This window comes from Camellia sinensis, chromosome 6 (assembly GCF_055761805.1).
Source record: "Camellia sinensis isolate YWXY chromosome 6, ASM5576180v1, whole genome shotgun sequence".
Taxonomy (NCBI): Eukaryota; Viridiplantae; Streptophyta; class Magnoliopsida; order Ericales; family Theaceae; genus Camellia; species Camellia sinensis.
The window spans coordinates 122,976,232-122,988,939 of record NC_138966.1 but is presented as its reverse complement, the minus strand read 5'-3'; the positions used below and the strand labels follow the sequence as shown (position 1 = coordinate 122,988,939).

General features: G+C 37.4%; 1 protein-coding gene across 1 annotated transcript; it reads left to right on the top strand.

Moving 5' to 3' along the window:
• The first annotated feature begins 324 nt into the window (after window positions 1–324).
• Window positions 325–5,466, top strand: LOC114288446 (cyclin-A1-1). Its single transcript, XM_082874647.1, has 11 exons — window positions 325–827; window positions 2,561–2,936; window positions 3,070–3,206; window positions 3,377–3,469; window positions 3,638–3,771; window positions 3,882–3,957; window positions 4,047–4,123; window positions 4,219–4,252; window positions 4,518–4,667; window positions 4,810–4,944; window positions 5,066–5,466. The coding sequence occupies exons 1-11, from the start codon at window positions 618–620 to the stop codon at window positions 5,135–5,137; spliced, it is 1,494 nt and encodes a 497-aa protein (XP_082730773.1). The 5' UTR covers window positions 325–617; the 3' UTR covers window positions 5,138–5,466.
• The last annotated feature ends 7,242 nt before the right edge of the window (window positions 5,467–12,708 follow it).

Here is a 12,708-nt window from a genome sequence, read left to right as displayed (position 1 = left end):
ACCTGGCTCCTTGGCACTAGTGATATGGGATAATGTAGCCATTGTCACACTTCAAAGGCAGATCCATACTTAACGTTCAAATTCGAATTCAAACTTACACCCTACCATTACCGCCCGTGACTCAACACAAGCGAACAATTCGCCTCTGACTCGCGATCTGATTGGTCGTTCACCATTCAACCTCTTACCCACATCAAACTCAAAATTCAAATACACCACCAGTGGACCCCACACATGTCCGCTCCTAACGATTACCGAATGGAATCAACGGTCACGATCAGTTCGCAATTCAAATCACACCCTTGCCCGCCTCAAAAGCACCATAAACAAAGATTAAATACCAAACAGTCCTCTCTGTCCCCCCCCCCTCTCTATCTAAAACCCGTCGCTTTCTCTCTCTAAAAAACTAGGCATCTTTTTTTTCCTCTGCTTCACTTTTATTTCTCTCTATCTCTGATTCTAGTGCTTTCTCTTAAATTTCAATAAAAACAACCCTAGAATTCAAGAACCCTAATTTCGATAAATTTTGGGTCTTTTTTCTTGCTCAATTCGCGAGCAAGAAAACAAGGCTGAACAAGTTTCGATTTTCCGGGAAAATAAACAAACATTCTTTCGTAATGTCGACTCAGAATCGGCGTTCTTCGATTTCGTCGTCGTCTTCGTCGGTGGCGAAGAGGCAAGCGTCTTCGTCGGAGAATCTTGGGAAGGTCATGGCGGTGCCGCCGCATATGGCGAAGAAGAGGGCGGCGCTTGCTAATGTGACGAATCAGAGACACGGCGGCTCTCAGAGTGGATCGCGAGGTTTGGTTTCCGGGTCGTCGAATATGGTATACATTTTGTTCATTTCATTGATTATAGGTTTAATTTTGGGTTATACCTTGATTCTGCATGAGTTCGTTTCTTTATTGTTCTTTATACTTTTTCTTTTTTCTTTGTTCTTTTTCTTTTTAAAATGATAATTTTTTTTCTTGATCATGTTGTAATTTAGTTGAATTTGTTTGGAATTTATTCTGGTGTGTAGAATGATCAATGATATTGATGATCTTGAATATGTTTGACAATTATGTATTTTTATATGATATATTATTAATAGAAGACTCTGCTTTGCTTTCTGAAAATTGTTTTATTTTTTAAATATTTTTTTAACTAATTCTTTGTGTCTCGTTAAATGTCATTTTTTCAAAATGTTTTATCCTATTAAATCAATGTAGGACCATTTTCAAAGAAGACAAGTTCACAAAACAACAGAGATTTTCACGTTTTCATAGAACTCAAACTAACAAATGATATAAGAAACTGTTAATTACACAGCTGCATATAAATATAGACAGCCACTAATGTGACCCTCTCTCTCTCTCTCTCCATTCGTCCAAAAATCATGGGATTTGATTGTGTATTCTTGTATATAATTTGGCTTATGTAATCTCTTGTACATGATCAATTGATTTATGCTATAATCATGGGATTTGATTAGATACACCTGTATACATATCAATTTGAGCATCAACAATGATTCATCCCACTAAAAACATTACCACTAATAGCACTAATGCATTAAAAAAGTAAAAAAAAAAAAAAATACAACTCCAAGGTCAAAACATCATATCATTAATGATGGGACCCACTGCCACCTAATTAGTGGGAGCACTAATTAGTGCTCCCAAGCATTTTTCATTTGAGCATAATAAGAAATTGAGTTATTCCTTTCATTTTGCAGCATCTAATAGATTTTGTGCTACTATTACAAGAAACAAATATCTTTAAGAACACTAGAAAAGAAAGAAAGGAACAGAAATTAACCCATCCTTATTTTTATTACAAACTAATCCAAGAAGTAATCGTCAATCAGTTGGCACATTATTGTATTATTATGAATTGGTTGAAGTATAAAAAAAGGGGTCAACTTTCTGACTAAGCATGTGGAAAATGTGTAATAAAAAAATGTTGAATGACAAGACACAGGAATATATGACATGCAATTCAAACTCCGTAAACTTTGTCAGTGTAGTATGCAGAAATTTAAATTGAATATTCTTTATCTTATTCATTAGAAGTTGAGTTTGTAATTGTTTGTTCAAATATGTAAATCGTTTATTTAATAACTACTAAAGCACATATTTCATAAAGGAGCTTGAGTAATTATTTCCTCAACTGATTTTTTCAACCAGCAATTGAGCTTTTGGGCACTGCTCGAAAGTGATGCTCCTGTTTTGTTCCGAGAATGATTTTGTTTGAGTATATCTTGATTCAACGATTGAGTAATACAATTGTAAAATGTATTAATCTTTTTAGCATTATTTGAGTAAAAACCCTTTTAGTGATTTTATCATTATTACAATAGAAATTTCATTGTAAGAGTTGGATATTGGCTTTCAATAATATGAGAAGGAAGTTGGATAGGTTTCATTCAATATGATGTCCAATTGTTCTTCAATCTACTCTCTGGGTCTTTCACCCTTTTTTTTGTGTTGGGCATAAACATTTTATTTCAGTTTCCACTGTTAGAAATATACTTGTTTTTTAATTGAGACAAATGATGAATCAAATTTTGTATTCAAAGGTACCTTGCGCAACTAAATTTGCCAATGCCAAGAAGGTATCGTCTTCTTGCATTAACAATAATGCAGGCTTCTCTGGAAGTACCTTGCCAGCACCCTTGAATGTAAAACCAAGTGTGGTCGTTTCCAGTAAGAGTACTTCTTTCATAAAAGGCAATGATCTCTCTAGGATTATTGCTCCTCCTGCCCCATGCAGCATGGATATTTCTCCTCCTGAGTCAGATGGTTCATTTTCTTTGGACGAAACCATGTCTACTTGCGATTCTTTGAAGAGTCCAGACGTTGAATATGTAGACAACAATGACATAGTATCAGTAGATTCTATCGAGAGGAAGACATGTAGCAAACTCTACATTTCAGAGCACGTGGAGGAACCAGGTTTCATTTTACGATCTGTCTACTCATTGATGTGGTTTTTGCTGTCTTCCTTTTACTAGATTTTGAATGTGCATAAAAGCTTGATTGCAACTATCTGTGTATTAAAGTCATTTACTCTTCTTTCTATTCACAGAAAATATTTGCAAGAGAGACATAGTTGTGGGAGTGGTAACAGATGATGAGATTGTTGATGTTGATGATAATTTCATGGACCCACAATTATGTGCAACCATGGCTTGTGACATTTACAAGCACTTGCGAGCATCTGAGGTTAGACATGTATATTTGTTTTATGCATTGTTTAGTGGGCATTACTAAATAAATGCACACTTTTAACATTCTTTGCCTATATTGAACATTATGGGTTCTTACTATATTTTTCTTTTTCTTGCGTATCTTTCTTTTCTTCTTTCTTCTTTTTCTCTCTGCGGGAATATTAGGCAAAGAAAAGGCCTTCCACAGACTTCATGGAAAGAGTCCAAAAAGACATTAATTCCAGCATGCGTGCAATTCTTATTGATTGGCTTGTTGAGGTAATGTATGGTGGGTGATTGTGTTAACAATTTGGAATAATATGTGGAAAAGTTGGTTTAAATTGCAATACTTGACAACGCGATTGTTTTTATGTTACCTGAAAGGGTTACTTATTTTAATCCTGTATATGGTGAACCTAATCTCTGACTAGAAGTTTTCAACCTCAGGTTGCTGAAGAATACAGGCTTGTCCCAGATACAATGTATTTGGCTGTTAACTACATAGATCGCTATCTTTCTGGCAACACAATGGATAGGCAACGGTTACAATTGCTTGGCGTAGCATGCATGATGATTGCCGCGTAAGATGCAACATTTCCCCCTCTTCTGTTTATTTTCTCTGCTCTCTCGCTCTCTCGCTCTTTTGCTGAGGAAACAACATTGATAGTAACAAAATAATTGAAATTGCCAGAAAATATGAGGAGATCTGTGCACCCCAGGTTGAAGAGTTCTGCTATATAACTGATAACACATACTTCAAGGAGGAGGTTGGTTCTGGTTTCACTTAGCTGAATTATGCATTTTCTAGAAGTTGTTTTGATTTTTGCACAAGCATTAAGCGATTTAACTGCTGCAGGTTTTGCAAATGGAATCGGCTGTTCTAAACTACTTGAAGTTTGAAATGACAGCACCAACAGCTAAATGTTTTCTGAGGTAATGTCTAGATTCTTGATCTTATTTCCATAGTTTCTATTTTTCGTGTAAGATGTTCTTGGTATTGACCTGTGATTAATTGACACGTAATGTAGGCGATTTGTTCGTGCTGCTCAAGGGGTCAACGAGGTATAATCTTGGACTCGGTAACTGATTGTTGGCTTTCTTTGCTCTAGTATGTCCAAAGTTTGAACATTATAATTTTTGGTAGTTCTTCGCTGTCTAATGCCTTTATACAAGTTAAAGGTCAAAATCATTACATTTTTAACCAATTACAATCACATGTTTTTCGTTCAGAGACATATTCATTTCTTATCCAATTACTGATTAATATTTTGTAGGAAATCAATTAAACACTGGTTTATTTTTGTGGTTTTATCTGTTGTCCTTTCAGGCTCCCTCAATGCAGCTGGAGTGCTTGGCCAACTACGTCGCAGAGCTATCCCTTCTAGAATACAACATGCTTTGTTATGCCCCCTCACTTATTGCTGCTTCAGCAATTTTCTTGGCCAACTACATACTCCTTCCTTCAAAGAGACCTTGGGTACGTGCTGGTATATATATATTTACAGATTGTGCTCTTGCATAGTTATCAGAATATGGTTTCTCAGATTTTCCATTTTTCTCCTCCTGTTGCAATCTGTCTTGAACAGTGTTAAAGTATTCTAACATTTGTATTGATACAGAATTCCACCTTGCGACATTACACACTTTACCAACCCTCTGATTTATGTGAATGTGTTAAGGCACTGCATAGCCTCTGCTGTAATAGCCTCAGTTCTAGTTTACCTGCAATCAGAGAGAAATACAGTCAACACAAGGTAATCAAAAGTTTTTCATTTTTTATTCTCGCTTTCAACATCACCCACATCCACAAACACCATTTGTGTGTTCAGTTTGGACCTAAACTAACTGCCTGCTTGTTACTTGTGTGTGGAACAGTACAAATTTGTTGCGAAGAAATACTGCCCGCCTTCAGTACCTGCAGAGTATTTCCAGAACCTAAGCTGCTAGACAGACAGCCAGCCAGTCGTATATGACTGTTTCAATGCTCCATTGGATGGACTTCTTCATCTGCTGCTGTTCCAATGCTCCCGTTGGATGGAAATTCAGACAATGCTTTTATGTTGAAATGTTTCACGCATGAATGGGGCCTCTGCTGATATCTCATTGTGCTCTGCTTCATTGACCCAGATGACAAACCTTGTACCATATTGTTTTCAGATTTTCTTACTCACTGTTCAATGTGTTCATTTTCCAATTTTCCAGAATTTCATCTCTGTTGCTGTACTTGTTTTAGGCCATTTGGCTTGATGTTCCAATGAAATCTAAATGTCTTTAAACGTGTGAGCAACAAAATTTAACTGAGCCAATCAATGACTGTTATCATAGTATCATTATGGTCCATTAATCATACCACATTTAATAAACAACTAAGTTTTTGGCTGTCGCAATTGATGATAAGCAAGGATGGATTGGCGGGGCGGAGGGTGACGATCACTCTCAAAATTTTGAAAAATATTATATATTAAACTAGAATATGTAAACAATTTAGAATAGATTTGTACATTCAAGCATACTTTCGCAACTAATAGTGATAATTTTGGATCTGAACCTGATGGATGATAAGAACAAGGAAAGGGCTATTTCAAGGATGAATTTTTGCACAACGGGTATGATTTTTTTTTTTTTTTTTTATAGCAATATTATAATTAACAAATGAAAATGATAATTAACAAATAATATTTTTTGATTTTATAATATAATAAAGGACAAATTACAGTGCCTATAGTCAAATAAGGACAATTCATACTTGCTTAATTTTATGGACAAAATTGTCAATTTGATAAAATATAAATTAATTTGACAAAAATAAATGTCAAAAAGATATTTTTAAATTTTTAAAAATTATTTCTACCTACCAAAAATAAAATTATGTAAAATTGATAAATTTTTTAGATATTTTTTTTTTATCAAATTAATTTTTATTATGTGTTTGGATGATAATAATCATGTAATAGGTGATTGTTAAGATTTTAATGTGTAATCGGTATATTTAATATATGAAATTTTTTAGTTTTGAATTTTTTGAGTTAATGGATTAATTTAATAATAATATCAAAGTTGTAGTTGTTGGCTTTTTTGGTTTTCGAAGGTTAGTATTGTAATTTTAAGCGTGCCAGTAAGGATCAATCAGTCCTTACAGAAGATTAATTGCCAACCAATTATTAGACGATTGTGTTTTAATTTTTTCAGTCTCAATGAATATGACTTTTACTGGTGGCTTGTTTAAGAGAATTTAGTAAATAACAATTAAGTGAAGAATAATTACAAAATTTCATTAAGTACAATGAAACTATTTGAAACTACTCCTATGAATGAAGTGCAATATGGGAATTTGAAGTACAAAAATGTAAAGAGCTGTAAAAACTGGAAAGGAAAATAAAATAGATAAAACTGATTTTTTTATTTGAGTCCGGATCCTCCTTTCTGCGGCATTCTCTGTTATTTATACTTCTCAATGATAACTGTCGAAGTGGGCTCCTAACCGTCGAAATGTCTCTTCGTGATCGCTAATCATTCTCTCTCACAGTCAGCCCTACTACGCCATGTTTGCAGTTAGGCTTCCCTCCTAATTTTGAATTTGAACCTTGTGAGTAACCGTTAGGTGTTGCAATAGGAGGAACAGATGTTGTTTCTCTCCCAGATGCAAGAAACCTTTCCAACCCCCCAGGTGTGAATTTGAACAGAGAGGGTTAATGAACCCTCTTGTGCCAGGTATGGCTTCGAACATGGGATTTAGAAATATTCTCATACCATTTTCTTGTGTTAGTCCAGATCCACCAATTTGTATGACTTCGTTGTTAGGTAATGATACATTTTGAGGTCTCAAAAGAGACTCATACCACGACTGAGGTACAGGCGATGGTCTTTCGTAATTTTGATTACTAGTTTGACCATTAGTATGTCTATTACTTTGCATAGGTTGCTTATCTCTATCCAATCTTTACTGAAGAACATTTGAGTTTTCCTCCGTATATCTTGTGTTAGTTGGTTGATGAGAATTCATTCGACCTATAAAGGATGGTGTCTATATTTCCATTGTGTTCATTAACTGCTGTCCCATGGTATCTACCAAGCCTCTCCACGGATTCATTGGCTGGGTAGATAGAACAATGGATGGTACAATTTCATGGCCCTGTGCAACATATTGAACATGTGGTACATGTTTTGAAGTGTGGTCTGTTCAACCATAGGTTCTGATAGGATAGGTACTTATACAGGTTGTGTTATCACATTATCTTCTAGATTATGTATTTCTACCTCTCCCTCTACACCTTCTTCTAAGCGTTCATTTTCTCATTGTTTCCTACGTCTAACCATTTCAATTAGTCCCACTGGGTGTGCCAAAAATATATGTTGGCTTTTTTGGCGTTCGCAAGTTAGTATTGTAATTTTAAACGTGCCAATAAGGATCAATAAGTCCTTACTGTAACAACCCTCATACTGTTTACTGATTAATGACTGATTGATTACCGATAATCACCGATTACTGTTAAACGGAACTGATAATGACTGATAACTGACTGAGAATTGAACTGATTAAAGTACTGAACTGACTGACCGAAATTGAAAACTGAATTGAGTGAATACATCTGTTTGAATTGCATTTTATCTGTTGACTGTTTGTTTGATCTGTTCGTGTTTTATGTTTAAACTATTAATTGAAGGCCTTATCGGCGGCCGAACCGGAAATGGGTTAGTGTATTATGATCGTCATATTTAATATGATTTTATGGTATAATTATCTGAAAACTGATTAGGTATGATTAAATTAGATTAAATATTGATCAATTGCAGAGTTGGCCTTATTTACCGAACTACCCCTAGTGGACCACTATCTCACACACACACTTGAGCCTTATACATTGAATCAAACATTTCTTTGGCCTATTTGTGAGACCCTTAGCCGACCATAGAGAGAGAGAGACTTGAGGAGTTGAGTTCATCTCAATATTGCTTGGAAATTGAAGAATTGTTGAAGGGTAGATTGCATATTTGAGCTCCCTTCTTGAACTACAAGACTAAAGGTAGCTCCATTGTCTTCTTGTTCATGTTTTAAGTTGATTCTTGCATGGTTCATGTCATATTGATGGAGTGTAGAGCCAAAACATGGTTTAGATGTTGAATTGTGGCTTAATTGTTGCATGCATGTACATATATTGAAGTTTTGAGGTTGTAGTCCATGTTTCCTCACATGCATGTCCATCTTTTGGTCATACTCCATGAGTTCATCTTGTTTTTGAAGGTTTGAGCTCTTTTGAAACAGCATTAAAGCTTTGAAAATGATTTAAGATCATGCATGTTTGCATGTTCTCCATGTTCTTGGAAAATGGTTTGAAATTGGATTTGAATTAAACACCCTTGGGCTTTGATTTCTCAAATTGAGCTTTGAACCATGTTATTCTATGTGTTTATAAATGTTTTCTGGAAATTCAGCCCAAGAGGATCGGTTTTGATGTATTTAAACTTGAGTTTGAGCTTGGAGGTGCAATCTGGGTTTTCCAGATTTCGCACTTCAGCTCGAGCGGGGAAGTTCCGCTCGAGCGTGGAATCCGAGCATCCAGCATCTCTCTGCACTGTTTTGCAGTCCGCTCGAGCGGAGGATTGGGCGCTCGAGCAGAGTCATGCCTCACGCTCAAGCGGGCGTCGAGCGGAGATTTCACCCATCCAGTACTTTTACAGTACGCTCGAGCGGGAAAGTTTACGCTCGAGCGTGTACCTTTGTTGCATTACCGCTCGAGCGGGGAAACCTGCGCTCGAGCGGAACTCTGTTTTTCTGAAAATGCGTTTAAATGTGCATCTTTGCATCCTCATCTCATTCTAGGCATTCTTAGGCCTAGTTGTAGACATCTTGTTGAGGATATAGATATAGAACACACCGAGGCATTAGGGATTAAGTTGTTATATTTCCCAACTGCGTAGCTTAGTGTGTTCAATCTGTTAACTGTGTAGGGTTGGCGACTGGGGAGACACGCTCTAGCTTACTGTAGCCCGAACTCTGTGAGTAACAATTGTGTAAAGATATGTTCAAATGATTATCTTCTGAATACTGAACTGAACTGTTTCCTGAACTGATATTGTTTACTGAATGAATGTATGTCCTATATTCTAAACTGTACTGTGGCATCCTTGGCATCTACTGTTACTGTTACTGTTACTGTTACTGTTACAGAGATCTCTGTCGGTTCCCTCGTGGAACCACTACTGTTTACTGACTGATGGCCATCATTACTGTTCGGTCTTTAAGACCTACTGTTTACTGCTATGCTAATGGATGTACCACATATGATTGAATAATTGTTCTGACTGAAAGACTGAAGTATTGTTTAATGAACTGATTTCATTACTGTAAGGACATTTCATTCATAACCCCTTTACGCATTATGTTATTCACTGGGCTTTAGCTCACTGTTTATATATATATGTAGGTGCTCAGCCACCAGATCGGAGCTAGGAGCGTGGGTTAGACTCCAGTTTTGTCAAGCCAGCCTTTGTGCCTCACTGCGAGGTTCCGAGCCTAACGTGTTAGGGCTTAGGGGTGTTTTACAATTCCCCCTTTTGTACTGTTTCACTGTTTTGTATAGACTGAATGTTTACCGTACTGTTATCTAGGGTTGAGTCCTTAGTCTGAATGATTGTAAATATTGTGCATACCGTTCTGTACTGTTTACGTATAAATGTATGAAAAATCTTTTCATATAGACTGTTGCAGCTCATTGGGCATTGTTTGTTTACTGTTTTGGCTTTCGCCAGGCCCTGTACTCTGTTTTACTGTATTACTGTCCTGCAGGCCTTCGGTAATCTCGGATTACTGGCCGGTTACGGTGCTAAACCCATAGGGCCGGGTTTGGGTCATGACAGAGTGGTATCAGAGCGATACTTAACCACGAGTTATACCGCACACACGTGTCCAAATGAGCTATAGAGTGTCATAGAAAAGTGATTAGGGCATTTCATGAACTTGAAAAGTGTGTGGTTATGTTATGACTGAATACATGTTGATGTGATAACTGTCTAAATATGCAACTGTTTATGTTACAATTGCTATAACTGTTATAACTACTTATAGTGAAATGGACAATGCAAATGAACCTGAACCCTCATCTACTGAGGCAAGAATGGAAAGAATGGAAAGGATGATGGAACTGATAACTACTAGACTTGAACAACAACAGAACCAACCGCCTCCACCTCCTTCTCCGGTACAGCCGGAACCTAATGTAAATGTGAATGATGGGGATATTATTGCTCTCACCCATAAATTCAGCAAGATGAAACCGCCATCCTTTCAGGGAGGACTGGAACCGCTAAAGGCTGAAACTTGGGTGCTTGAAACAGAGAAATTATTTGAAGTGTTTCCGTGCTCAGAAGCGAATAAAGTACTGTTAGCCACCTTTACTCTACAGGAAGAAGCTAGAAGGTGGTGGATGTTAATCCGCGATGCAAATACTGTTATGACTTGGGCTCAGTTCAAGGAGTCCTTCTTTGAAAAGTACTTCCCGCAGTGTGTCAGGGATAGAAAAGTGACTGAATTTGAACAGCTGAAGCAGGGCACAATGTCCGTTGCGAAATATGAAACAAAATTTACTGAACTTGCCAGATATGCACCACACATGGTGGATAGCGAATATAAAAAGGCTAGAAAATTTGAAGGCGGCCTTAATGTTGCAATTCTTGACCGAATAAATGTTTTGAAACTACCGACTTTTGTGGGTGTTCTCGACCGGGCATTGATGGCCGAGTCGAACATTGCAGCAGTGAAACAATCTGAAACACCAATAACTGAATGGCATGGTAAAAGGCAGGGTTTTAAATTCAAGAAAGGCAAGCACAACCCGGCCAACAAGAAACAGAATACGGGGTCGACAACTAGCCCCAGCCAAGGGAGTGGGTTCATTCCACCCTGCTCTGTATGTGGCAACAAGCACAAGGGTGTAGACGTCCCCGAACGCCCCAGGAGGAACGAGCTCCCGTTCCGTTCATTTGGGGTCACTACAGCTCAGGACTCTTCAAATTTGTCACGGTTCTAAGTCTGAACCAAAGAGTCCAAATCCGGCAAATCGTTTTGAGAAACAGATTTTTGAAAAGAAGTACCAAACATGGACTGTTTTGCCAGATACAGAGTCGCCACCTAAATGTTTTATAAATGGGAAATTTAGGAAACCCTGACTCGTTGCCTAAGGCCACGTGTCCGTCATCACCAAAGTTGCCTCGGCTCGGGAACTTGGGTACGATTGGGGAAGGTCACTTCGTGAGCACCCCCGCTCGCCCGATCAAAGATCGGCTTCTACTAACCATGATATCTATTTTTTGAAAACATTGTATGTTCTTAATCCAGTTATTAGCCTAGGTTATTATGTGATGCGCACAGCATACAAGTATAGACTGGATCGCCTGAATTGGAACAAAACATTTCATGTTTGTTTTTTTAAAAGATGGTTTGCTACTCGCAAGTAGGCTAAAAAATGCAAATTTTGCCACCCTTGGGTGGGCTTAGTAAAGATGGTTTTGCTACTATCTAGTGGGCTTAAAACACACATTTGATGATTTATTCCAATCCAGATAACCCAACCTTCACCTACAAGCATTCAGGCAGATATATCACATAAGCAATTAGCCTCATGGTAAGCATACTATTCATGACAGTCACTCACACGCATGCAAGGATGCTAAAGCATAAAACTCACCGAGTACTCCAAGCCAAAAAAGAAGCTAATTAGAAATCTATGCATGAATCCTAAGTATACAGAAATGCCTAATGCAACACATGCAAGAATGCAAACTATAGCAGGCTCGACTATTCTAAACATGGCATATGGAATGCTACAGCTAACATGTATTCAACTTGGAATTGAAATACAAATGCAGTTAGTATGATGCGCCGAGCCCGGTGCATGCAAAACAGATGAATGATGCAAACGTGCTGTCATACTGTATGCTAATTGAAACATGCCCTAATCTAACCATCATAAGCAGGTAAATAAAAGGGAGAAAGACGTGGGGTTGGAAGACATACAACACACACACGCACACTTATTACAATTATGCCATCGCACAGAGGGTCCGAATAAATATACAGTCCTGAATAAAAGAATATTACAGTCCAAATAAATATTACAGTCCAAATAATATACAAATTCCTAATTAATTAATGAATCAACTAAGAAAATAAAAAAAACTGTAAAACTGGCGTGCAAGCCAGGGACTGCCTTGCTTCTGATGAATGATGCATGTCTGGGCTGCCTTGCGCGGAAATCCACCGGGATGCCCTAATTAGCCTCTGTTTAGCAGTTATTCTTGGAAAGCGTGCCGAGCTCCGAAAAGTTGTTGATTCTTCATTTTGCTACAACAGAGAGCAAGAAAGGGGCATAGCAATGTATTTTCACAAATATATGCATACCTCGATCCTCGTGCCACCAATCACGCATACCGAGACATGATGGCCGAGGAGTCAAAATGCACAATTCAATATAGAATGAATGCACGTATAAACACAATAAAACCTAACTCCATCATGGATA